The sequence below is a fragment of the Aotus nancymaae genome, unplaced genomic scaffold, assembly GCF_030222135.1.
Source record: "Aotus nancymaae isolate 86718 unplaced genomic scaffold, 86718_ANA_hifiasm-v0.15.2.pri h1tg000058l, whole genome shotgun sequence".
NCBI classification, from domain to species: Eukaryota; Metazoa; Chordata; class Mammalia; order Primates; family Aotidae; genus Aotus; species Aotus nancymaae.
In genome coordinates, this window is record NW_026988472.1 from 18,650,274 (window position 1) to 18,678,070 (window position 27,797).

Genomic DNA, 27,797 nt, shown 5'->3' on the forward strand with positions numbered 1-27,797 from the left:
GAGGCAGGAAGATCACTTGAGCCCAGAAAATAGAGGTTGCAGTGAACTATGATTGTGCCACTGCACTCCAGCCTGGGCAATAGAGTGAGACCCCTGTGTACACCCCTACTGTAGTATAGTCAGGAAGGCCTCTCCGAGGATTTTATCATTTAAACTGACACTTGAAGGATGAGAAAGCAGCCAGGAAACAAGTATTTCAAGTATCTGCAACATAATGCAACATATCTTCAGTGGGAGGGAATGGTATGTACTATGTAACCAGTGAGATTACAATGTAATAAGGGAGTAAGTGGCAGGAGATAGGGCAGATAGAGAGGTAGGAAAAGGCTATTCTGTTAATGGCTTTAGAGGCCACAGTAAGAAGTTTGGGTTTATTCTAAATGCAAAGCCACTACAATGTTATTTTTTTCTAGGTTGGTCAGACCATGCCCACGGTTCCTGCTCTCAACTTCACTATGAATGCTGCATCTGTTGAATGAATGCAGTTTCTGCTGTTGCTTTCCTTTTTGGATAATAATTGTTTGCAACATCTTATCAAAATAATGAAAAAAATTACTTTTCAATTCCTTTTCCACCCTTTTGAGTCTGAGGGGCAGCTGTATATTAAATGAAATGATATGTATCATAATTTCATTTTTTCCATCAAAAGAGCTTTAAAGTAAATTCCCCTTTCTCCATGTTTTGCAATGTTTTTTGTTCCTTTTGTTAAAATCAGATTAATCTCATCAAACATCTAAAGCATTTAAGTCAATCTAAGAGCTAGGAAAATATCATGCTGCTAGTTCTGAAACAATCTGAAGTGTGAATCAGGTGATCGCCAAATACAGAAACAACTGAAAAATGTGACTGAAAGAAGTATGTACCTATGCTATAGTGTGAAATATTATACTATAAGCTTTAAAATGATAAATCTGAAACTTTTCAAAAATGGTTTGAATATGGGTCATTTCTTTAGCAACTCAGTCAAACATGCTAACATTTTCTCGATCCTTCCCCATTAATTTATTCTACTAGCCCTTCCTATGTTTGCCAAGTGGCTATATTACTGAAATCAGCCCAATTGTCCCATAGAATCGATGTTTACAGTCTTTTAAAATAAACATAGATATTGACCCTTCCAGTTTTAAATCTTGAAACTTATATTTGTCTTAACTGAGTTCCTTCCTCAGGAAAATAACCCTCATGCCTCACAGATAGTTTTAAGAAACTGAAACCAAATCACCGTATCTCGACAATGAGAAGCTAGGCCCCTCATCCTTCATGATTTCCTTACTTCTCCCTAATTCCTGTTTACCCACATGTAGTTACATTCCTTTCCCACTATATAAACCCCCAATTTTAGTGAGTCAGAGAGATGGAATGACTACTTTCCTGGCAATAGTCATCGTCTCAGTGATTGGCTTTCTGTGCAGGGAGCAATGGGACCGAGACCGAACCCCTGACATTTTGGTAACATTATCTGGTTGGGAGGTGGGATGTCATTGCACTCAGGAGCTTTCATTTACTTTACCTCTCTGGTCTCCAAAAATTCAAGCACAGTAAGTCTCATAGTCCTATTGCTGAATTTTCACCCTATTTTTCTTTACAACATTCTTTTTGATAAATAGTACTTTTGCATTTTTAAAGATATCTATTCAACTCACAGAAATGTCAATAAACTCCAATCTGATGTGGGTGAAATTTTCTCTTTTCTAAAACGATTCCCACTGGCTCATTTTTTTTCTTTTTCTTGCAAGCTGGTTGTACTCTCTCTAGATAGAATCTTACCGCCAAATAGAATGACTACCAAAAGGCATGGTGTATAACTATCTTTAATATATGCAATAAGGCAGAATTAAAATCCTATTAACATCACACAGGATCAGAACTTCAGTGTTAGAAAAGGCCTTAAGGACCATCTTGTACAACCACCTAACTTTTGTGTTGACAACCAGAGTTTCTTGACTGAAGTCAACATTTTTTTTAAAAGCTAGAGATAGAAAAAAAAAAAAAACTGCAATAAAGCATGTCAAAACAACTGCAAAAGAAATGGTCCCATTCTAGTTAACATTAAAAAAATCATTCCTTATGCAAATTAAAACCATACAATTAATTTTTGTAGGGAACAAATTGTGTTAGACTGTCTATAATCAAAAAGATGAAAGATAATAAGTGTTGGTGAAGGTGTGGAGAAACGGGAACCCTTGTATACTATTGATGGGAATGTAAATTCGTAGTACAGCCATTTTGGAAGACAGTATGGAGGTTCCTTAAGAAACTAAAAATAGAATTACTATATGATGCAGCAATCTCACTTCTGGGTATATATCCAAGGGAACTGAAATCAGTGTGATGAAGAGATGTCTGCACTCCCATGTTCATTGCACCATTATTCACAATAGCTAAGATGCAGAATCAAAGTGTCCATCAACCAATGAACAGATTAAAAAATGTGGTATATATAAAAAAATGTGTATATATACACAACAAATACTATTCAGCCTTAAAAAAGAATGAAATTCAGGCCGAGTGAGGTGGCTAATGCCTGTAATCCCAGCACTTTGGGAGGCCAAAGTGGGTGGATCACCTGAGGTCAGGAGTTCAAGACCAGCCTGGCCAACGTGGCGAACCCCTGTCTTTACTAAAAATACAAAAAAAAAAAAAAAAAAAAAAATTCTTGTACTACTTGTTTTGGAAAAATAATAATTAAAAAAAAAAATTAGCCAGGTGTGGTGGTGTATGCCTGTAGCCCCAGCTACTCCAGAGGCTGAGGCAGGAGAATCGCTTGAATCCAGGAAGCAGAGGTTGCAGTCAGCTGAGATCACGCCACTACACTCTAGCCTGGGGACACAGCGAGAATCCATCTCAAAAAAAAAAATAGAGTAGAATGGTGGTTACCACCAGAGGCTGGATGGGGCAGTGGGTGGGGAAAGGGGAAATATTAGTCAAAGGATACAAAGTTTCAGTTAGACAGGAGGAATAAGTTCTGGTGATCTCAATAGATCACCAGATCTATTGATACAGATCACAACAATGTGACTACAATTAGTAATTAATTGTATCTTTCAAAGATACAGAAGATCTTTGGTATCTTTCAAAATTGCTAATGGATTATTTATTTATTTTTGAGAGAGAGTCTCGCTGTATCTCTAGGCTGGAGTGCAGTGGCATGATCTCGGCTCACTGCAACCTCCACCTCCCGGGTTCAAGCGATTCTCCTGCCTCAGCTGGGACTACAGGCACACACCACCACGCCCAGCAAATTTTTGTATTTTTAGTAGAGACACGGTTTCACCATGTTGACCGGGATGCTCTTGATCTCTTGACCTCGAATCAAGCCCCCTTGGCCTCCCAAAGTGCTGGGATTACAGGCGTGAGCCACAGCGCCCGGCCTAAAAGTTAATATAAAATTTTCTCACCACAAAGAAGTATGTATATAATTTGATAGATATGTTAATAGCCTGGTTTCCCCATTCCACAATGGATACATGTTTTAGAACATCACATTGTATGCCCTAAATATATACTATCATCAATTAAAAATAAAAATAACACTTAAAAATGAGGTAGCTGCCTTCCAGCAACCGTACCTGTAGGGCGTATAAATAATCCCAATGCATTTTAATAACTAGCATAATGATATTCTGTTTCAATGTGCTTTAGGACCACCAAGGGAGGGAGCGAGTGAGGTTACACCTTCAGAAGCAGATGAGCCGATTTCAACAATGCTAAAGAATTACTCAAGTGATGACAGTGTGAGTACTCTAACCTTGGGGACCAGCATGAACCTCTCTTACACCTGAGAAGAGGGAGATGAAACTGCAAAACGATGTTTAAGAGGGGTCACAGCAATGAATGCTTCTAATAGTGAATCTCTACGTTAGCTGCATATTAGAATCACCTTGGGAAAGTTCAGAAAGTCCCCAAATCCAGACCTCACGCCAGATCAATTAAATCTGAACCTATGGGGGTGGAACCCATAGGCCTAAGTATTTTTTTAAAAAGCTCCTCAGGTAATTCCAAAGTGCAGCCAAGGTTGCGAATCGCTGTTTTAAAGCAGATGCAAAAAATTAAATGTGGATTTGACGTCGAGGGAAGTGGTGGTAGGGATGGACGATGAAAAGTCCTTCAGAATAGAGTGGTGACTGCAAGAGTAAGGACAAAAACTGCATGAAACCCCATAGCAGGGGATTCAAGGACAGTTTTTGTGTGGGACTGACAGGATTTGGGGGACAGTGACGACCTCAGCATACACCCAACTCTATTAAAGTTCAGTTATTCTGCCAGCGGCCCTGTCCCTACCCGCAATCATATTTTCTTGCACCTCTTCCCACAGTTAAAAAAAAAAAAAAGGCGAAAACGTTCTCCCACGTAACGCGCCGTGGACGTGTATGGGAGGAGCAAAGGCCTGAGACTCACAAGGGCGCTGCCGCTACCATTTCTTCGCGATTCCAGATCCAGAATTCACGAACATCTAGAGGAGGCTCCCCCGGCCGTGTTTGTGCCCCAGTTAGGGAGCGATGGAAGATTTCTCTAGGCAAATTGTCGCCTTTACAACGCTAGAGGGCAGAAGCTGGAGTGAAAGCGGCGGTGGGTAAGGGCGGGGCAACTGTGACGTCCCCGCTGACGACTACGGCTCCGCCCTCATCCCAGTTTCCGGCGGCGCGCGGCTCCATTTTCCGCTTTCCCGCGCGCGCACCGGTAACGCCTTACTCCCACGCGCCCCCCAGCGCTGCCGCGCTAAACAGCGGAGAGAACAGACACTGAGCTGTCGGAAAGGTCCACTGCAGATCCCCCCTTCAGCTCTGCCGAAAGACTTCCGCTTCGGGTGGTCAACATGTACGTTGCGGCTGTCTGGCGAAGCTGCTGCTGAGCATTTGCGGACGCGCAGCTTCCCCTCTGCGGGGCCGCCCTGCTTCCCCCAGTTCCCCGCCTCCCCCCGCCCCTCGCTCCCGTCCCTGGGGTCGGCGGACTTCTCGCTACATGGGGGCGGGCTTCCGCGGTCAGCGCACGGTTTCCTGTTCTGAGGCTGCCCGGCGGTAGGCGGTGGCGACTCTGCCCGCGCCGGCTTCGGCGCGGTGACCGAGCGCCTGGGAGGCTTGAGGACCGTATCCTGTGCCGTTGAGCCAAGCCCGGTCCTGCGCCGCCATGGCCCCAGTGCAGCTGGAGAACCACCAGCTGGTCCCGCCCGGAGGCGGCGGTGGGAGCAGTGGCGGACCCCAGTCTGCCCCAGCCCCTCCTCCTCCGGGAGCCGCCGTGGCGGCGGCCGCTGCAGCTGCGGCTAGCCCGGGCTACCGGCTGAGCACCCTCATTGAATTTCTGCTGCACCGGGCCTACTCGGAGCTTATGGTGTTGACGGACCTGTAAGTGCCCCGAAACCCCTGCCTGTTCCTCAGCCCCCCTTCCTGCCCAACCGGCCGAGACGTTTGCACCTCCCTCTCTCTGAGAGGCTGCTGTGTTCTCCGCTGGACTGCTTAGTCTAGAATTTCTGAACTCGTGGGGTTCGGCGGAGGTGGAGAAACAGCTTTGTATCTGGGGTCTTCCTGACAACGATATAATCGAGACTTGTTAATTTTGCGTGTTGTTACACTTCCACTGAAAATTGTATGAAATTTTTGTCCGAGTTCCCGACAGAACTCTCTTGATTTCTTGGCTGGACTACATAATATTCCAGGTTTTAGAAAAAACTCCACAGACGGGAAATCTGTGTTACAGTCTCTTGACGATACGTTTTAAATATAAGCTGTAATTTTTTCTAAGTTAATGCAGGAGCTCTATTGTGTATAAAATACAAATTTGGATTCAGAGTACTTTTTTATGCAACCTTTGAGTGTTTGAGGTCTTAATGAAGTTAGTGTGAGTAGAATATTTTTTGGTAACTAGTCTGTTCTTTCTTGGAGTATGAAGGGGGTTTATAAATCACCTAGTTATCCATGAAATGCCTTAGGGCATGATTAAGTTGTTAATCCCTTCAAAATAGGATCAGAATATACTAATGAATTTCAGTGTGTAAAGAAAAGGCACCATAACGTTTTGGGACTCGGTTGTACATCTTATAACCCAGGTTCAGAAAAAGTTAATCAGAATTTTATTTTTTCATCTGTTGCAAGACTTCAGATCAGGGTTATCAATTGAGATACATTAGTATGCAGATATTAGGCTGTAAAGCATCACAGTAATTTGTTTTTAGAGACTGATAACAGATACTTGTTTGAAGATGACTAGAAGAATAGGTTCCACTTACTCCTATAAACATCATTCTGAGTTTGGTGTACTGTACTTTTTTGAATGGGACCGAAAAAAGAAGTTAAAGAAGCCTACCCATGGCTAAAGAGAAACTTAAATAGCTGTCTAGGATTAGGGACTATTGTAGTGATATACTTCTCTGTACCATTTATTATTGGATTCCATAAAAATCCAAGAATATTATCCATGAGAAAGTTTCATGTATGTGAAGGTCACCTGTCCTATATAGAGCTATGGAAAAAAAATGTTGAAAACTGCTGCTGTCAGTGGTGTAATTTGCTTTTCCATAGGGGATTTGTAGAAATTCCTTGAATTGTGATTTTTTGTTTTGTTTTGTTTTTTACTATTTTAGGACTTGGTTTATGAAGAGAGGAACATCTGTTTTATTGCCATAGAATAAGTATGTAGTTATAGTCCCACGCCCTTTATATGATGATGATTCCCATATTTTTATTTCCAGCACAGACCTCTCTCATGAACTCCAGACTCTATATCCAGATGCCTACATTTCAGTATCTAAGGGGCATCTCAACATAGCAAGTCTGGGACCTAACTCCTGATTCTACTGTCCTCCCTCCTGCAAAACCTTCTTTGCTATCTCACTAAAGAGTATCTCCATTCTTCCTGTTGTTGCTCAGGCCAAAAATTTTGGAGTGATTCCTGGCTCCTGTTTCTTCACATCCCACATACATCAGCAAGTCCTGTCATCTTTGACTTTAGAGTCTGACCATTTCTCAAGACTTCCACCAAGTGTTGGTCCAAGCCACCTAATCCTTTACCTGTGTACTGCAATAGTCAGCTCACTGGTATCTCAGTAGTTCCCTTGCCCCTTCTACAGTTTATTCTCCACAAAATAGCCAGGATGATTTTTTTAAAATGTCTCTGCTCAGAACCCTTTAATGGTTCCCCATCTCACTTAGATTAAAAAGTTTTGATAATTGTCAGGCGTGGTGGCTCATGCCTGTAATCCCAGCATTTGGGAGGCTGAGGCAGGGGGTCACTTGAGCCCAGGAGTTTGAGATCAGCCTGGGCAACATAGCGAGACAGGTATGCACCACCACCCCTGGTTAATTTTTGTGTTTTTAGTAGAGATGGGATTTCATCATGTTGACCAGGCTGGGCTGAAACTCCCCACTTCAGGTGATCTACCCACCTTGGCCTCCCAAAGTGCTAGGATTACAGGCGTGAGCCACCGCGTCTAGCCTCCAAACCTTGATGTTTCTTGTTAGTACCTAGCACACTGCCATCTTAGAGCCTTTGCTCTTTCCCTAGAAAGCTGAGTGTATTGCTTTCTCATTAGTCCCTTAGGTCCTCATTTACATACAATTTATCAGAAAGATTTTCTCTGACTACCTAAAAAATAGTACTCTGCCCCTTCACTCTATCCTTACTTGCTGCTTTTTCTTACAGCACTTATTACCACTTGACATTATTAGTTTGTTGTCTGTTCCACCCCATGAGGATAGAGATTTTGATTTGTTTGTGACTTTCCTCAGGGCCTAGAACAATGCCTGGTACACAGGGCTTAACTAAGTATTTATTGATTTAATACATGAATGAGTGAATTTTTGATACACAGGTACATTAAAAAACTTTTTTCAGCTGGGCACAGTGGCTAATGCCTGTAATCCCAGCACTTTGGGAGGCCGAGGTGGGCAGATCACAAGGTCAGAAGTTCGGGCCAGCCTGGCCAATATGGTGAAACCCTGTTCCTACCAAAAAATGTAAAAATTAGCTGGGCGTGGTGGCGGGTGCCTGTAGTCGCAGCTACTCAGCAGGCTGAGGCAGTAGAATCGCTCGAACCTGGGAGGCAGAGGTTGCAGTGAACTGAGATCGCACCATTGCACTCCAGCCTGGGCGACAGAATGAGACTCCGTCTCAAGAAAAAAAACAAAACATAACTTTTTTCAATTTTGATTGTGGTAATTATTAATAAAATTAGTTTGGGAACTTACCATAGAAGTTCCTAAATAGTGTATTTTCCCTAGAAACTGTCAGGATTACTATGTTAATGTAGAGCCAGTGTTCTAGGTATACTTTGAGTCTTTAGGGAAACAGTTCCTTATTTCAGTAACATTTGATGCTTGTCTGTGAATTAGTGAAGGTCAAAAGGACGGTGTTAGCAACTTAGGTGGTTTTGTTTTGGCCTCATATTTTTGAGTTTTTTCCTTCTGCTTGTCCACCTCCCTTCCTCCTTAACATACATACTCTCTTCCTAGAGTTTACTCTCTGCCTTGACTTTTTAGAGAACTAGGTTCTACTCTTATTTATTTTTTTTTAAACAGGGTCTTTCTCTGTCACCCAGGCTGGAGTGCAGTGGCACAATCATGGCTCACTGCAGGCCTCAACTTACAGGGTTCAGATGATTCTTCCACTTCAGCCTCCCAGGTAGCTGGACTACTTGCCACCACACTTGGCTAATATGTATTATTTGTAGAGATGCGGGTTACCATGTTGCCCAGGCTGGTCCCAAACTCCTGGACTCAAGTGATTTGCCCGCCTCAGCCTCCCAAAGTGCTGGGATTACAGGTTTGAGTGAGCCACTGCACCTGGCCCTTTTTTTCTAAATTCTTTTAATTAAAATCAGAAAATGCCAGGATCTCAGTCATGTAAACTTGTCTTACTGTGCTTTGGTGTAAATAAATTTCTATGCCTTACTTGCCAGCATTTGCATTTTAGGGCTTTTACCCTAAATGGTAGCTTTCTTATCCATAAGAGAATTTCAAATAGATTAGGAGGAATGGGGAAAAGGGGAGGCAGGCAGCAAAGCCTGTCTTTTATCCCTGATATGATACTACTTCTGACATGAGATGGTCTTTTTGGGGTCTCTGAGGTAGGTAAAAGAAGCGAGAACAATGATTCCTGTTCTTTCTATCCCCAGAGATGACTACTCCTCTCCCTCATTGGTCTTTCTCATTCTCCCTCCCTTGAGGTGAAGACAAGGGCTGTGGCTTCTCAAGGAGTGTTCTTAGGAGGTTTGGCATGTAGAGGAACTTGCCAGTAGCTGCCTTTATTTGCAGTCTTCTAGCAGGGCCGTAATTTCTGCTTTATCCTTCGGTTCTGCTGGCTCTTCCAGCCACCACCTAGTTCCCTTTATCATTCTGAACATAACTTTAACTTCCATCTCACTGTCTACCATAATAATAGCTTGTAACTATAAGCCAGAGCTCATTTTAAGGTTTTCTCCTCCTTGTACTTTGAACCTCTGAAAGTAGTTTTAGTTTTTCTGTTCCTGTGGCACAAGGGTGGGAGACAATCTGAGTGGCTGGGTGTGTATGCTTCAAGAACTGATTAGCTGTGGGAGAGGCATGAGAGTTGTTTAGGCCATTAAATCTTGGACCATGGGATAGAGGTTAACAGAATGTGGCAATTCAGGAGGCATTAAGGATCTTTCTAGGCATCAGTGGATGTGAGTGTTAAATGGTCTAACTTGTCAGGGAAGAAGTTGACATTGGTTGCTGGCTATCAGCATTGGAGGACTAACAAAAAGAAATATAAAAATCCTATTAGAGCTGTTTAAAAGCAATAAAAATTTTTTCATCTAACCACCATGCAACATCACAATTACTGTAAAACCCTTGGTATACATTGGCCCTTTTGTATGCTTAACTTCTAATTTTGTCCACCATAACACAACGTGAAGGGATTATTGCTTGGAAACAGGTATCCATTGGATACAGGGAGGCTGGCAACCAAGTAATAAGTACTTCTGCATCTGTGACCATTTTGGTCTTAAAATAATCTTTTCTCTGATACCCTATGATACAGTGTGCTAATGTGGAACTTGGGCTTTTTAAACGTTTGAGGTTCATGCATTACGTTTTGAAGCATTTTCAATGAAGAGAAATGTTCTTTTGCTGGTTTTTGCCTTACAGCCAAATCTAAAAAAGAGTAAGTAGCCATATGAGCCTGTAGTAGCTGTTTGCCCAGTTTTTCTGAAACATTAACATATTTAATAGAGTAAACGTAAAGACTATTATCACTTTAGAATGAAGGTGTGCATGTATTTAATCAGTTTCTTTTTTTTCTTCTTCTTAGACTGCCAAGGAAATCTGATGTGGAAAGGTGAGTATGAAAAACCCTTAAAGTCTCTTTATTGATCAATCTATATGAGTGTTGGTGTGTAGGTATGGGTGGTGTAGGGCTGTGGATTAGAAACATAGGCCCAAAGAGTCTAGAATGATTTTTTACACCATGTGTTTAGGGAGTCCTGGGAAATGTAATTTCCTCACCCTTAGCAATACTTGGCATGGGACCAGTTCTAGATCTTCTATTCTACAAACTTTTATTGAGTGACTGACCTGATCAAGTCCCTAAGGGTGATACTAAGACATAGAAGATATAGTCTGTAAAGGAAAGTGCTCAGGAGCAGCAGACTGGCTTTAGAAAGTTGGCTGCTAATTTATTATTTGCTACAATGATGCTATTAAGTACTTTAGAGAATTGATAGTTGCCTACTGTTCCTAATGTTACATAGTTAACATTTTGGTTCAGTTGGAGGTTGGAGCTTAAGATTTAACACAAGGCTAGTATGTTTCCAGAGGCCAAAGGGAAAAGCCACATTAAAGTTCCAAATAAATCATATGATGGAGATTTAAATTGTAACTACAGTGTAGACTACTTGACCATATCTTTGGCACTACTTAGGCTCCTTGGTTGATTTTTTTTTTTTTTTTTTTTTAAATACCAAGTCACTTGGCAACTTTTTAGCATTTTTTTTTCTTTGAAATGGAGTTTGTCTCTTGTTACCCAGGCTGGAGTGCAATGGCGTGATATTGGCTCACCACAGCCTCCGCCTTCTGGGTTCAAGCAATTCTCCTGCCTCAGCCTCCGGAGTAGCTGGGACTACAGGCGCACACCATCATGCCCAGCTAATAATTGTATTTTTAGTAGAGATGGGGTTTCACCGTGTTGACCAGGATGGTCTCGATCTCTTGACTTTGTGATCCATCCACCTCAGCCTCCCAAAGTGCTGGGATTATATAGGGGTGAGCCACCGCGCCCTGCCAACTTTTTAGCATTTCTTAGTGGCAGCACTCTACTGCCAACCCCAGCTTACCTTTCTGATCAAATTAGACATGGATCAAAAAGGTAGAAGTGGAAGAGACAATTAAGGCAACCTGTGTTACGGTTTGGCCAGTCAGTATTAAAAGAGGAAAATGCTAAGTCAAGGATGTGTTCTGTCCAATCTGGGATATGAAGGGAAACTGGGCCTTTGGAAAACTGACTCATGTTCCCTATCACTTGAGACAAGATAGTGTCAAAAACTGCATTACTGCTCATCATCACTGGTCATTAGGGAAATGCAAATCAAAACTACATTGAGATACCATCTCACGCCAGTTAGAATGGCGATCATTAAAAAATCTGGAGACAACAGATGCTGGAGAGGATGTGGAGAAATAGGAACACTTTTACACTGTTGGTGGGAGTGTAAATTAGTTCAACCATTGTGGAAAACAGTGTGGCGATTCCTCAAGGACCTAGAAATAGAAATTCCATTTGACCCAGCAATCCCATTACTGGGTATATATCCAAAGGATTATAAATCGTTCTATTATAAGGACACATGCACACGAATGTTCATTGCAGCACAGTTTACAATAGCAAAGACCTTGAACCAACCCAAATGCCCATCAATGATAGACTGGACAGGAAAAATGTGGCACATATACACCATGGAATATTATGCAGCCATCAAAAACGATGAGTTCACGTCCTTTGTAGGGACATGGATGAACCTGGAAACCATCACTCTCAGCAAACTGACACAAGAACACAAAATCAAACACCACATGTTCTCACTCATAGGTGGGTGTTGAACAATGAGAACACATGGACACAGGGAGGGGAGCACTATACACTGGGGTCTGTTGGGGGGGAGTGGGGGGGACGGGGGGGGTGGGGAGTTGGGGAGGGATAGCATGGGGAGAAATGCCAGATATAGGTGAAGGGGAGGAAGGCAGCAAATCACACTGCCACGTATGCACCTATGCAACAACCTTGCATGATTTTCACATGTACCCCAAAACCTAAAATGCAATAAAAAAAAAAAAAAGAAAATAAAGATATGACTCTTCCTGGAAAAAAAAAAAAAAAAAAGAAAACTGCATTACTATAGCTTACAAACGGGGACATTCCATTATAGTAGAGGACTGCATTTGGGCAACCAAATTAATAATAGACAAGTGTGTTTGCTCTGTGAGAGGAGCAGAGACCTTGCATCCTCTATAAGCCATTGCTGAGTTAGAGTGAAGAAGGTACTGATGTTGCCATCCCTGAGATCTGCCGGATCTTAATGTGTGTTTAACATTTCTGCTGTGTTTCAGTCTTGTCTTATGATCTTTCATGGACACCGGCAAAGAGTCATAATTATGCCCTTGATTCTTCCCTTTATAGTACCACTAATCATATTGCTGGCTGATCTTTAAGAGCCTTTTAGGGTGCTTGTGGGCTATGTGTGCTCTCAGTAGGAGCCAGCCTCTGTAGCCTTCAGTCAGAATTGTACTTCAGCAAGAACTTTGGTGCATTGCGTCATGATGGTGGTATTGGCAAGTTGCAGAGATGTGGATTGGATCTGTAGGTCATTGAACAGCTGTACTAAGATTAATAGGTCAGAGTCTACTTTGAGGGAGGTTGGTGTCCTGCTGAGTCCTGTCATCAGTCCTGGCTTGTTGAATATTTTTTTCAGCATCTTAAAGTAAACCATGAAAGATATAATTATCAGTTTTGTAGCTGCTATGAAGTTGAGAGATCTAGCTAACACATTGATTGACAACATAAACTTTAAGTGAAGCTTTTGGGGCTTTAGGATGAGATGATAAAAGTACTGATGAGTATTCAGGGAAAAGGAATAATAGTGAGTACAGGATAAAACTAAATATGGACAGACCTTTTATTTTTGATACTCAACATAATTTCTTTAACTTTGCTTGGATATTTTTTAACATATCCAAGTTTGTCGTTGAAATTAGTTTGGTAAAGAGTTACATACTTAAGTTCTTTAATTATTCAATCTTTAAAATCATGCTGGTCCAGAATGGGAAATGGTGCCCTTTTGTAGAATGAATACAGTTTCAGGCTTTGGTAAAGATCAATTTCAATTCTTTTCACTTACCAAAAGGGTTACTAATTACTTACTAATTAAATTACTCCTAATTTCAATTATGACCTTATAATTCGTAACTCCTCATTTGATCCCTTCTGTGAGCCAGTTTACTTATACTGCCATATGCTAAATTTAGTACGTTTTTGTAAACAACTTTTGTTGCAATATAAAATTAATTTAAAAATGTGATTTATTGCTAAAGCATTCTATTGGATTTATTGTTCTGAAGTGAAAAATAAAACATGCAGATAGTATACAAAATGTGACAATAGTTAATATTTAGTTAAATATTTTAGGTGGCTCATTTTGTAGTAGTTGTAAGCAAAGGTTGATTTTTTTTTTCCTCAGTTGAAATAAATTGTGAAATACTCTTTCTAATATGTTGGTTCATTAAGCGTTGTTTTATTTTATAGGAAAATAGAAATAGTGCAGTTTGCTAGCCGGACACGCCAACTCTTTGTTCGATTATTAGCTTTAGTGAAATGGGCTAATAATGCTGGCAAAGTGGAAAAATGTGCGGTGAGTTAAATTTTTTATTTTACTTTGTATAAAATAACTTTTTGAATGTTGTAATAGACAGTTTTACATTTTAGCTTTAACTTATCCCTTCTGATTTGAGTGACATGTGAACAATCATGTTTCTGTATGATAATATATATTTCTGTAGAAACTTAGTATTTGTTTATGGACATCTGATCAGAAAGAGGAGTAGGAGATATCTGGAGACATCATTACATGAGGAGACTTTAAATATGAGACTGGGACTAAAGGGGAGAAATTGTTAGTTTATATTTGTACAATTCCTCAGAACTTGCAAGGTTCTCCGTTAAATTTTGCTTATTAATTCTTGTTGACAATCCTGTGAGAATGGCAGCGTTAGTATTTTTTTTTCCAGTTTTTTTAGATGATGAAATGATAAAGTCCCTAGAAGTTACCTGGGTTCTTCAAGGTCACAGAGGCTGATAAAAGCATTTTTCTGTTTGTTTATTTATCTATTAATTCTCCAAACTTCCACTGAGCACAGAGTATAGGGCATAGAGGTTGGAGTCTTCAATAAGGAATAGTCCCTGCCTTTGAGAACCTCATAGTCTTTTGACTGTTTAATCGCTCTTTGGAATGCATAATGACATGCAGTGCAGTGTACCAAAGATGCTAAAATCTACCAAAAATAAAGTTTTATGCTATGTTTAAGAAGCATTAAGGAGTAAAAACTTGATTTTTTTTTTCAGATTGTTCACTGTTGGCATATAGAAATATTACTGATATTTTGTATGTTGACTTTGTATCCTGTAACTTTACTGAATTTGTCAGTTCTAATAGTTTTTTGGTGGGGTCTTTAGGTTTTTCCAAATATAAGATTATATTATCTGCAAACAAGGATAATTTGACTTCTTCCTTTCCAGTTTGGTTGCCCTTTATTTCTTTCTTTTGTCTGATTGCTCTAGCTAGAACTTCCAGTACTATGTTGAATAATAGTGGTGAAAGTGGACATCCTTGTCATGTTCCAGATCTGAAAGGAAGGGCTTTCAGTTTTCCCCATTTAGCATGATATTAGCTGTGGGTCTGTCAAATATGGCTTTTATTATGTTGAGGTGTGTTCCTTCTATACCCAATTTTTTGAGGGTTTTTATCATGAAGGGATGTTGAATGCTTTACATGTGTTTTCAGCATCAGTTGATCACATGGTTTTTGTCCTTCATTCTATTGATATGATGTATCACATTGATTGATTTGTATATGGTGAACCATCTTTGTATCGCAGGGAGAAATCCCACTTGGTCATGATGAACGATCTTTTTAATGTTTTGTTGAATTTGGTTTGCTAGTATTTTGTTGAGGATTTTTGCATCAATATTCATCAGATATATTGGCCTGTAATTTTCTTTTTTTGATGTGTGTCTGATTTTGGTATCAGGATAATACTGGCCTTGTAGAATGAGTTTGGAAGTTTTCCCTCTTCCACTATTTTTAGAATAGTTTAAGTAGGATTGGTATTAGTTCTTTAAATGTTTGGTAGAATTCAGTAGTGAAGCCATAAGGTCCTGGGCTTTTCTTTGCTGGGAGACAAGTTCTAATTAATATAATGAGTTATAGCTTCAGTCTTATTACTCGTTATTGGTTTATTCGGGTTTTGGATTTCTTCATGGTTCAATCTTCACAGATTGTATGTGTCTGGGAATTTATCTATTTCTTTTTTTTTTTTTTTGAGACAGAGTTTTGCTCTTGTTACCCAGGCTGGAGTGCAGTGGCGCGATCTCGGCTCACTGCAACCTCCGCCTCCTGGGTTCAGGCAGTTCTCCTGCCTCAGCCTCCTGAGTAGCTGGGATTACAGGCACGCGCCACCATGCCCAGCTAATTTTTTGTATTTTTAGTAGAGACGGAGTTTCACCATGTTGACCAGGATGGTCTCGATCTCTTGACCTCGTGATCCACCCGCCTCGGCCTCCCAAAGTGCTGGGATTACAGGCGTGAGCCACCGCGCCCGGCGAATTTATCTATTTCGTCTAGATTTTCTGATTTATTGGCATATAGTTGCTCACAGTAGCCACTAATGATCCTTTGAATTTCCGTAATATTAATTGTAATGTCTCCTTTTTCATCCTTGATTTTATTTGTTTGGATCTTCTCCCTTTTTTTCTTTGTGAGTCTGGGTAAAGGTTTGTCAATTTTGTTTTTTTTTTCAAAAAACCAACTTCTTGTTTCATTGATCTTTTGTATTGTTTTCTTCATTTCAAATTCATTTATTTCTGCCCTGATCTTTATTATTTCTTCTAATTTTGGTTTTGGGTTTCTCTTGCTTTTATAATCTTTAAGGTGCATTGTTAGGTTATTTATTTGAAGTTTTTCTTCTTTTTTGATGTAGGCACTTATAACTATAAACTTCTCTCTTAGTGCTGTATCCCATAGGTTTTGATATGTTGTGTTTCCATTATTTATTACAATAAATTTTTTAAATTTTCTTCTTAATTTGTTCATTGACCCATTGTTCATTTGGGAGCATATCGTTTCCATGTGTTTGTATAGTTTCCAAAATTCCTCTTGTTAATTGTTTTCTAGTTTTATTCCATTGTAGTCAGAGAAGATGCTTGATATTATTTCAGTTTTTCTGAATGTTTTAAGACTTGCTTTGTGGCCTAACATATGGTCTATCCTTGAGAATGATCTATGTGCTGAGGAGAAGAATGTATATCTTGCATCCTTTGGATAAAATGTTCCATAAATATCTATTAGGTCCATTTGTTCCATAGTGCATGTTAAGTCCAATGTTTCTCTGTTGAGTTTCTGTTTGGGAGATCCATCCATTGCTGAAGGTGGGGTGTTGAAGTCTCCAGCTATTATTGTATTGACATTTTGCTCTTTAACTCTAGTAATATTAATATTCGGTTTACATATCTGGGTGTTCCAGTGTTGGATACACATGTATTATACACACATATCCTTTTGCTGAATTGGCTCCTATATCATTAATGACCTTCTTTGTCTCTTTGCATAGTTTTTGTCTTGAAATCTATTTTGTCTAAGTATAGCTACTCCTGCTCCTTTTTGGTTTCCATTGGAATATAAATCTTTTTCCATCCCTTTATTTTCAGTCTATGTATCTGTGTCTTTATAGGTGAAGTATGTTTCTTAAAGGCAACAGATTGTTGAGTCTTGCTTTTTTTAAATCCATTTCAGCCACTCTTTGCCTTTTTATTGGAGAGTTTAGTTTAGTTACATTCAGTGTTGTTTTTGATAAGTAGCATTTACTCCTGCCATTTTGTTATTTGTTTTCTGGCTGTTTTGTGGTCTTCTCTTCCTTTTTTCCTTCCTCCTTGTCTTTTTAGTGAAGGTGATTTTTCTCTGGTGACATGATATAATTTTTTGTATCCATTTTTTTTTTTTTTTTTTTTTTTCTGAGATGGAGTCTCTCTCTGTTGCCCAGGCTGGGGTGCAGTGGTGTGATCTCGGCCCACTGTAACCTCTGACTCCCGGGTTCAAGTGATTCTACTGCCTCAGCCTCCTGAGTAGCTAGGATTACAGGCTCATGTCACCTCACCTGCTAATTTTTGTATTTTCAGTAGAGATGAGGTTTTGTCATGTTGGCCAGCTGGTCTTGAACTCCTGACCTCAGGTGATCCACTTGCTTCAGCTTCCCAAAGTGCTGGGATTACAGGCGTGAGCCACAGCGCCAAGCCTATTGTATGATTTGAGGTTACTGTGAGGCTTGCAAATACTATCTTATAACCCATTATTTTAAACTGATGACAACTTTGATTGCATAAACAAACATGCAAAAGGAAAACTAATGAAAACTCTGCAATTTAACTTCATCTCCCTGCTTTTTAACTTTTTGTTGTTTCTCTTTAGTTTTTATTGTCTTGAAAAGTTCTGTCTTTAAAAGTTGTTGTAGTTATGATTTCCTGTTGGTTCATCATTTAGCCTTTCTACTGAAGATAGGAGTAGTTTACATAGCACAATTACAGTGTTATAATATTCTATTTTTCTGTGTGCTTACTATTACCAGTGGGTTTGTACCTTCAGATGATTTCTCATTGCTTGTTAACATACTGTTCTTTCAGATTAAAGAACTCCCTTTAGCATTTCTTGTAGGACAGGTGTGGTGTTGATGAAATCTCTCAGCTTTTGTTTATTTCTCCTTCATGCTTGAAGGATATTTCTACCAGATATGTTATCCTAGGATAAAAATTTTTTTCCTTCAGCACTTTAAATATGTTGTGCCACTCTCTCCTGGCCTGTAAGGTTTCCACTGAAAAGTCTCCTGTCAAACGTATTAGAGAGCTCCATTGTATGTTACTTGTTTCTTTTCTCTTGCTGCTTTTAGGATCCTTTCTTTATCCTTGACCCTTGAGGGTTTGATTATTAGATGCCTTGAGGTAGTCGCCTTTGGCCTAAATCTGCTTGTACTTGAATGTTGTTGATACTTTCCTCTAAGTTTTGGAAGTTCTCTGTTATTATTCTTTTGAATAAACTTACTACCCCTATCTCTCTGTTTCTACCTCCTCTTTAAGGCCAATAACTCTGAGATTTGCTCTTTGGGGCTGTTTTCTAAATCTTGTAGGTATGCTTCATTCTTTTGTCTTTTGTCTCTTCTGACTGTATTTTCAAATAACCTGTCTTCAAGCTCACTAATTCTTTCTTCTGGTTGATCAGCTCTGTTATTAAGAGACTTTGATGCATTCTTCAGTATGCCAATTGCATTTTTCAACTCTAAAATTTCTGCTTGATTTAAAAAAATTATTTCAATCTCTGTTAAATTTACCTGATAGAATTCCGAATTCATTCTCTGTGTTATCTTGAATTTCTTTGAGTTTCTTCAGAACAACTATTTTGAATTCTCTGTCTGAAAGGTTACATGTATCTCTTTCTCCAGGATTGGTTCCTGGTACCTTCTTTTGTTCGTTTGATGAGATCCTGTTTTCCTGGATGATCTTGATGCTTTTAGATCTGGGCCTTGAAGAGTTAGGTATTTATTGTAGTCTTTGCAGTCTGGGCTTGTTTGTGCCTGTCCTTCTTGAGGAGGCTTTCCAGATATTCGAAGGGACTTGGGCCCCAAGCTCAATAATGCTGTGGTTTTTGCCTACTCATGGAGGTACCGCCTTGATGGTCTTGGATAAGATCTGGAAGATTTCTCTGGATTACCAACCAAAGACTCTTGTTCTTTTTCTTTAGTTTCTTCCAAACAAACAAAGTCTTGCTCTTTGTGCTGAGCCACCTGGGACTGGGGATGTGGTGATGCAAGCACCCATGTGGCCACCACCACATGGGTGCACCTGGTCAGGCCTGAAGCCAGCACAGCACTGGGTCTTGCCCAAGGCCCACTGTAACCACTACCTGGCTACCACTTATGTTCACTCCAGTCCCTAGGGCTCTATAATCAGCACGTGGTGAAGCCAGTCAGGTTTGTGTTTTTCAGGATAGCAAGTTTTCCCAGGCTTTGGGTGGGCCCAAAGATGCTGTCTGGTGGCCAGGGATTAGAGTCAAAAACCTTGGTAATTTGCCTGATATTCTTTTCTTACTGCGGCTAAGCTGGCACTCAAACTACAATAAAAGTCTTTCCTGCTTTTCCATCCCCTTTCCACAGGCAGAGGAGCCTCTCCCTTTGGCCGACACCAGCCCATGGTGGGGGCGGGGTTCTGCTAAGCCACCACTGATGTTCACTTCAAACCTAAGGGTTCTTTAGTCAGCTTGTGGTGAATACTGCCAGGCCTGGGACTCATCCTTCAGGGCAGTGGGCTCCCCTCTGGCCCTGGGGAGGTCCAGAAATGCTGTCCAAGAGCATTCTTGGTGCTCTACCCTACTTTGGCTGAGCTGGTACCTAAGGAGCAAAACGAAGTCTCCTTTACTTTTCCCCCTGCTTTTCTCAAACAAAAGCAGTCTTTCACCATAGCCGCTACAGCTGAGTATGTGATTGGTCGCACCTGAAGTCAGCACATCTCCGAGCCCAAGGTCCAGGGCATACTACCTGAGTATTGCTGCTGGTTATTCAGGGCCCAAGGGCTCTTTTATTCAACAGATGATGAATCCTGCCAGGATTTGATCCTTTCCTTCAAGGCAGCAGGTACCCTTCTGGCCTACGGTGTATCTGTGTCATCCATGTGCCAGGGCCTGGAACAGGGCCTCATCACTCTGCCCGGTGCCCTGTCCTACTGTGGCTGAGCTGGTATCCAAGATGCAAGACAAAGTGCCTACTCTTTGCTCTCCTCTCCTCAAGCAGAAGTAAGGAATCTCTTTTGTTGTCGCAAGCTGCGCTGCCTGGAGTTTGTGGAAGGGTGGTGCAAACACTCCCTTAGACTCCCCCAGCTGGTGTATCCCTAGATCATGTGCCACCCCAGTCCTGTGGCTCTGACCCCAACCTAGCATTAGGAGTTGCCTAGGAATTACAGTGCTTGTGTCCTAGACTGCCTTTCATGTTTACCTAGGACTCCAGAGTACTTTGGCCTACAGTAGCAAGGCTTGCCGAGAAACTGAAGTTCTGACCGCTGTGATGGGCAATTCTCTGGCCAAGGCTGGTCCAAATGCTCCTTCTGTACACTGGTGCTGGCTGGCCCAGCACAGCTTTGTTCTCCACTGTGACAGGGCAGCACTGAGTTCAATGTTAAGTCCCCCAGTCACTGTTCTCTTCCCTGCCTTAAGTGCATAGATTCTTGCTCTGTACAGCAGGGCCTTTGCTGGGGTGGCAGGGGAGGGGCAGTGTCAGTGATTCAAGACTCTCTCTCCTCCCCTCCTCAATGCTTCCCTCAGTGATAGGAAGTTAAAACCAAGTACTGTGATTGCTCACCTGATTTTTCATTCTTGCAACAGTGCTTTTCTGTGTGCAGATAGTTGTAATTTCATGTTCCTGGAGAGGGGGTGACTGGTGCTGGCTTCTATTCCACTATCTTGCGTTGACCCTCTCAGCAGTTTTGTTTCTGATACAGATGTGTTTATGTCAGGGATAAAGTCCATGAAGGAGAATTAGAGGGATTGTTCATGTTTCAACGCTTCCGTTCTCAACCTAATGTTATTTAAGTAGTTTTATTAGAGATTCTTGATAATGATCTTTGGCCGTACCAGACGTGTTATGAGTGTATAGATCCACAGTTTATAGAACTCTGACTAATGATAAAACAACTTGGATAACGTTTTGCCTAAGAAAAAGAGAAAATATCTGTCATTCTCTTAGAGATTATTTTTCAGTAGCTTGATTGAGATATAATTTACCCACATAAAGTATGCAATTCAGTGGTTTTTATTATATTCATAGATATGTGCAACCATCATCATAGTCAATTTTAAAACATTTTAATCACCTCAGAAAGAAAACCTGTGCCCATTAGTTATCACCCCCCAGCTCTCTTCCAGCCCTAAGCAGCTGATAATCTGCTTTGTCTCAATAAATGTGCCTGTTCTAAACATTTCATATAAATGGAATCAAATGTGTTGTGTTGTGATTGGCTTCTTTAATTTAGCTTTTTTTTTTTTTTTTTTGCTTAATATTTTCAAGATTGATTCATGTGGTAAAATGTATCAGTACTTCATTCCTTTTTATGGCTGAATTGCATGGATAATACTACATTTTGTTTATCTGCTCATCAGTTAATAGGCATTTGGGTTGTTTCCAGTTTTGGATTATTATGACAAATGCTGTTGTAAATAGTCACGTCCAACTGTCTGGACATATGCTTTTATTTCTCTTGAGTGTATACCCAGGAGTGGGATGGCTAGGTCATATATTAACTCTTTGTTGAATGTTTTGTGGAACTGCCACATGAAGTGGCCACACCATTTTACATTTCCACCAGCAATGTATAGAAGTTCCAGTTTCTCCACATCCATGCCAACATTTGTTGTTACCTGACTTTTCGAATCTAGCCATCCTAGTAGGTATGAAGTGGCATCTCATTAAAGTTTTAATTTGTATTTTCCTGATGACCCATGATGTTGAACATGTTTTCATGTGCTTATTGGCCATTTGTGTATCTTGTTTACAGAAACATTTATTCAGTGTTAAATTCTAAAGGAGATTATTATTAAACATATTTACAGCTGGTGTGTGAATACTTAAAAACAACATGGATTAGTTCTTTGTGAACTAAGACTGTCCATCCATGTGAATGGATTCACTAATCAGTTATTCAGAACTCAAGTTTCATTTATGTATTTATTTTTAAGACATGGAATCTTACTCTGTTACTCAGGCTGGAGTGCACTGGTGTAATCACAGCTCACCGCAACCTCAAACTTGGGCTCAAGCAGCCCTCCCACCTCAGCCTCCCTGAGTAGTTGAGACCACAGGCACACACTACTGTGCCCATGTAATTTTTTAAGAGTTTTTGTAGAGGCAGGGGTCTCACTTTGTTGCCCAGGCTGGTTTCAAACTCCTGGCTTCAAGCAATCCTCCCACCTCTGCCTCCGCCTCCCAAACTGCTGGAGATTACAGGCATGAGCCACCACATCCAGCCAAGTTTCATCTTTATTAATTATATTTCTAAGTTCAAGGAATGTAGCTGAAGCTAGTGTATTTTGAGTTCAGTGAAGTAGTTTAGAGAGTGTCTCATTAATTGTTTATATTTAAGTGGAGTGGTAGAGGCTGGATAAACTGTGGCATCCCAATAGGGTTGATGCATGTCTTTCTCGGGGAAGGTCTTTGGTACTCTTTGAGCTTGACTTTGGTCTGATAAGCATTTTTACAGTGACCTGAGTTAAGGGAGACTTGAGATGGCCTAAATCTGAGTAAAACCAGTTCAAAAGTTGAGAATGTATTAGCAGTGTCATGGCTGCTAATAAATTAGCGTTGGTGGCATTGATAGAAATTCATTGTACTAGTCATAGAAAGTAGCATTGTTACTGGGTCATGTTGTATACTGGGTCTAACTAAGAATTAGAAGAAATACTTTTTGTGTTGTTGTTTCAGCTCTTCTGATTATTGACTTTCTTTGGGCAAGTGTCTTAACCTAAGCCTCAATTTTCTCATCTCTAAGGTCATGGTAATTATCTGGTTCTATTTCTTAGAGTTGCAAAAATCAAATAACATGTTTGAAAACACTAAGAAATTGTAGAACATTTTTACATGTTTGTGTGATGTTGGTATTAATTCTGGGTACTATGTCTTCAGTTGGCCACTGACAGCCTGTTTGAAGGACATGAGAGAGAAGACTTTATTGTTCTAGAATTGAACTAAAAGATGGCTGGGCGTGGTGGCTCATGCCTGTAATCCCAGTACTTTGGGAGGCTGAGGCGGGTGGGTTACCTGAGGTCAGGAGTTCAAGACCAGCCTGGCCAACATGGTGAAACCCCGTCTCTACTAAAAATACAAAAATTAGCTGGGTGTGGTGGTGTGCCTCTGTAATCCCAGCTACTCGGGAGGCTGAGGCAGGAAAATTGCTTGAACCTGGGAGGCGGAGGTCACAGTGAGCAGAGATCGCGCCACTGCACACCAGCCTGGGTGACAGAGAAAGACTCTGTCTCCAAAAAAAAAAAAGATAAAAGTTTTAGGGAGGTAGTTTTTAGCTCTATGATGAGCTCTACTAGTTTAGGTATTGTTATGAAATGCACTGAGTGGAAAACTGATGGAAAGGATTTCTGTATTGGGCATGAAGTTGACCTATGTCTCATAATGGGTGTTTTGGAGTGTTTTTCTGTCTTCTTTCTAGGCACTGTTCTAAAGGTTTTTTTTAATGTGTTAACTCTTTTTTTAATTGATATAGTTGTACGTATTTTGGGGGTACATGTGATATTTTGATACATATATATAGTGATCAAATCAGGATAATTGGGATATTCAGTACCTTAGACATTTTTCTTTGTGTTGAGAATGTTACAGTTCTTCTCTTTTGGTTGTTTTGAATATGCATTTCCCCACTTTACTTTCGAATACTAGAACTTATTCCTTTTAACTATATTTTTGTACCAACTTTTCTTCATGCCTCCTTCCCCCTTCCCTGCTTCTCCTAACCACCATTCTACTCTCTACCTCCATAGTATCCACTTTTTTAGCTCCCACATGTGAGAGAGAAGGTGCAATATTTGTCTTTTTGTGCCTAGCTTATTTCATTTAACATGATGACCTTCACTTCCATACATGCTCTTGCAAATGGCAGGCTTTCATTCTTTTTTATGGCTGAATAATATTCCATTGCGTATATTTACTGTGTTTTCTTTATCCGTAAACTGTTGATGGACACTTGGGTTGATTCTGTATCTTGGCTATTGTGAATAGTGCTGCAGTAAATGTGGGAGTGCAAGTATCACTTTGGTATGCTGATTTCCTTTCTCTTGGATAGATACTCAGCAGTGGAATTGCTGGATCATATGGCAATTCTATTTTTAGTTGTTAGTGGGTTTTTTGTTTGTTTGTTTGTTTGTTTTGAGACAAGGTCTCTTTCTGTCACCCAGACTAGAGTGCAATGGCACAGTCATGGCTCTTTGCAACCTCAACCTCCTGGGCTCAAGTGATCCTCTCTATTAGCTGTGACCACAGGCATGCACCAGTATGCCAGGCTAATTTTTTTGTTTTTTTAGTTTGTTGTAGAGACAGGGTCACCCTGTGTTATCCAAGCTGGGATTACATATGTGAACCACCACACACAGCCTATTTTTAGTTTTTTGTTTGAGGAACCTCCATACTGTTCTCTGTAGTGGCCATAGTCACATGGTTACCAACAGTGTATGAGGGTTCCCCTTCCTCCACATCCTCACAAGCATCTGCTATTTTTTGTGTTTTTGATAATAGTCATTTTAACTGGGGTGAGATGATATTTCATTGTGGTTTTGATTTACATTTTTTTGATGATTAGTAATGTTGCATTTTTTCATATACCTTTTAGCCATTTGTATGTCTTCTTTTGAGAAATGTCTATTATTCAGGTATTTTGCTTATTTTTTAAGTGGAGTTATTTGGTTTTATTTTGCTATTGAGTTGAGTTCCTTATGTATTCTGGATATTAATCCCTTGTCAGGTGGATATTTTGCAGAATTTTCTCCCATTCTGTGGGTTGTCTCTTCACACTGTTGATTATTTCTTCTGCTGTGTAGAAGCTTTTTAGCTTGATGTAATCTCTTGTGTATTTTTGCTTTTGTTGCCTTTTTTTTTTTTTTTTTGAGATGGAGTCACTCTGTGGCCCAGGCTGGAGTGCAGTGGTACAATCTTAGCTCACTGCAACCTTCGCCTCCCAGGTTCAAGCGATTCCCGTGCCTCAGCCTCCTGTGTAGCTGGAACTACAGGCATGTGCCACCATGCCTGGCTAATTGTTTTTGTATTTTAGTAGAGATAGGGTTTCACCGTGTTGGCCAGGTTGGTCTTGATCTCTTGACCTTGTGATTTGCACGCCTCGGCTTCCTGAAGTGCTGGGATTACAGGCATGAGCCACTGTGCCTGGCCTGTTGCCTGTCTTTTTAAGATCTTACCCAAAGAAATCTTTGCCCAGGCCAGTGTCTTAGAGCATTTCCCCAGTGCTTTCTTCTAATAGTTTCATAGTCTCAGGTCTCATGCTTAAGCCTTTAATTCATTTTGAGTTGATTTTTGTATAGTGTGAGAGATGGGGATTCTAGTTTCATTCTTTTGCATATGGTTATTGAGTTTTCCCATCACCATTTTTTTTTTTTTTTGAGAGAAAGAAAGAAAAAGGGGGAGAGAGAACAGGATTCTTGCTCTATTGCCCGGTCTGGAATGCAATCTAAAAATAGGTATTAAAAACCTTTTTTATGCCGATAATTGTGCTTAACAACGAAGACAGGAAGGAATAAGGGAAGAAAATAACAAACAAACAGCCAACCAATATTTCATTTAAGTCTGTGAAATGCTATGCAAATGCTGAAGAGTGATTTACTTCCAATTATGTAGTCACTTTCAAAATAGGTGTAATATGATACTGAGAAAAATGTATGTTCTGTGGACCTGGGGTGGAGAATTACGTAAATATTCACTAAGTTTACTTATTCCAAGTCTAAGTTCAAACCATAGATGTCCTTAATTTTCTATGTCATTGATCTGTCGAATATTAACAATGTGGTGTCAAAATCTCCCGCTATTATTGTGCGGGAGTCCAGGTCTCTTTATAAGTCATTAAGAACTTGTCTAATGTATCTGGGTGCTCCTGTTTTGGGTGCATATGTATTTATAATCATTAACTCCTGTTGTTGCATTGATCCTTTTACCATTATGTAACATCCTTCTTTGTTTCTTTTAGTCTTTGTTACTATTAAAGTCTACTTTGTGAGAGACAAAAGTTACAACTCCTGTGTTTTTTTTTCCCTCTCCATTTAATTGGTGAATCTTCCTCCATCCCTTTGTTTTGAGTCTTTGTATGTCGTTGCTTGTGAAATAGATTTGGATACAGCGTACCGATGGGTTTTGACTTTTTATTCAATTTACCTGTCTGTGTCTTTGATTGGGGCATTTAATCCATTTAAATTTAGAATTAATGTTAATATTTGTGAGTTCAATATTGTCATTTAATGCTAGACGGCTATTTTGCCCATTAGTTGATGTAGATTCTTCATTATAGAGATACTCTTTACGTTTTGCTAAGTTTTTGAGATGACTGATACTGGTTGTTCCTTTAAATTGTAGTGCTTCTTTCAGAAGCTCTTGTAAAGCAGGCCTGGTGGTGATGAAATCTCTGAGTGCTTGCTTGTTTGCGAAAAATTTTCTTTTTCCTTCGCTTATGAAGCTTAGTTTGGCTGGATGTGAGATTCTGGGTTGAAAATTCTTTTCTTTGAGGATATTGAATATTGACCCCCATTCTTCTAGTTTGTAGGGTTTCTGGTGAGAGGTCTGCTGTGAGTCTGATAGGCTTCCCTTTATGAGTAACCTGACCTTTCTCTCTAGCTGCCCTTAGAATTTTCTCCTTTATTTCAACCCTAGTGAATCTAGCGATTATGTGTCTTGGAGTTGCTCTACTTGAGGAATATCTTTGTGGTGTCCTCTGGATTAGCTGGAGTTGAGTATTGTCCTGCCTTACTAGATTAGGAAAGTTTTCCTGAATAATATCCTGAAGAATATTTTCCAACTTTGATTCGTTCTCTTCATAACATTAAGGTATACCTATCAATCATAAATTAGGTCTTTTCACATAGTCCCATATTTCTTGGAGACTTTGCTCATTCCTTTTTACTCTTTCTTCTCTAATCTTGTCTTCTCGTTTCATTTCATTAAGTTGGTCTTCGACCTCTGATATCCTTTCTTCTGCTTGATCAATTTGACTGTTAAAACCTGTGCGTACTTCGCGAAGTTCTTATTGTATTCTTCAGTTCCATTAATTCACTTTGTCAATTCTTGTTAGCATTTCGTCAAACCTTTTTTCGAAGTTCTTAGTTTCTTTACATTGGGCTAGAATATGTTTTTTTAGCTCACTAAAGTTCCTTATTATCCACTTTCTGAAGCCTAAATCTGTTATTGGAACGCACTCGTTCTCCATCAGGCCTTGTTCTCTTGTTGCTGAGGAACTGTGATCGCCTGTAGAAGGAGAGGCATTGATTTTTTTTTTTTATTAAAGAAACTGTCCTTTCCCCAATGTATGTTTTTGGTGCTTTTGTGGAAAATGAGTTGGCTATGTGTGGATTTCTGGGTTCTCTATTTTGCATTAACTCTTAATACTGAGAACAACTTTATGAGATTGGGAATCATTATCACCTCCATTTTACAGCTGAAAAAACTGAGGCACAAAGAGGTTAAGTTACTTGCCCAAGGTTACAGGGCTAGTAAGTAGCAGAGTTAAAATGGAGAACAAGGCAGTGTAGGTCTAGGAGTCCATGCTGTTAACTCTTTCATTACCAACCAACTCTGGAAGTGTATAAGAGGAAAACAAATTTTATTCTTATTTTTGCTAACTTTGATATTATGTATGTGTAATGTTAAGGATGTAGAAATGAGTTAGGAAGCTTTTACTTAAAGTGACAGGAAATTATTGCTCTTAATGTCAAATACAAATGTATTAAATATTTCTTCAAAATAGTAGAGAATGTTTGAAGAACTACTTTGAAA

General features: G+C 40.0%; 1 protein-coding gene and 1 long non-coding RNA gene across 3 annotated transcripts in view; one reads left to right on the forward strand and one right to left on the reverse strand.

Moving 5' to 3' along the window:
* LOC135269952 (uncharacterized) overlaps window positions 1-4,515 on the reverse strand; it is a 92,010-nt gene extending 87,495 nt beyond the window's left edge. Inside the window, exon 1 of the long non-coding RNA XR_010338188.1 lies at window positions 4,399-4,515. This is a non-coding gene — a long non-coding RNA (uncharacterized LOC135269952). The remainder of the gene's footprint in view (window positions 1-4,398) is intronic.
* A 166-nt stretch (window positions 4,516-4,681) lies between these two features.
* MED14 (mediator complex subunit 14) overlaps window positions 4,682-27,797 on the forward strand; it is a 96,370-nt gene continuing 73,254 nt past the window's right edge. The window contains exons 1-3 of one of the 2 annotated variants that reach the window (XM_021673278.2): window positions 4,682-4,818; window positions 10,264-10,290; window positions 13,747-13,852. Coding sequence is in view for 1 of the 2 variants with exons in the window: in XM_021673277.2 (XP_021528952.1) it covers window positions 5,128-5,342; window positions 10,264-10,290; window positions 13,747-13,852 (348 nt within the window). In the remaining variant the exon portion in view is untranslated. Of the gene's footprint in view, window positions 4,819-4,997; window positions 5,343-10,263; window positions 10,291-13,746; window positions 13,853-27,797 lie in introns of those variants that run through there. The other variant, XM_021673277.2, reaches the window with a different exon arrangement.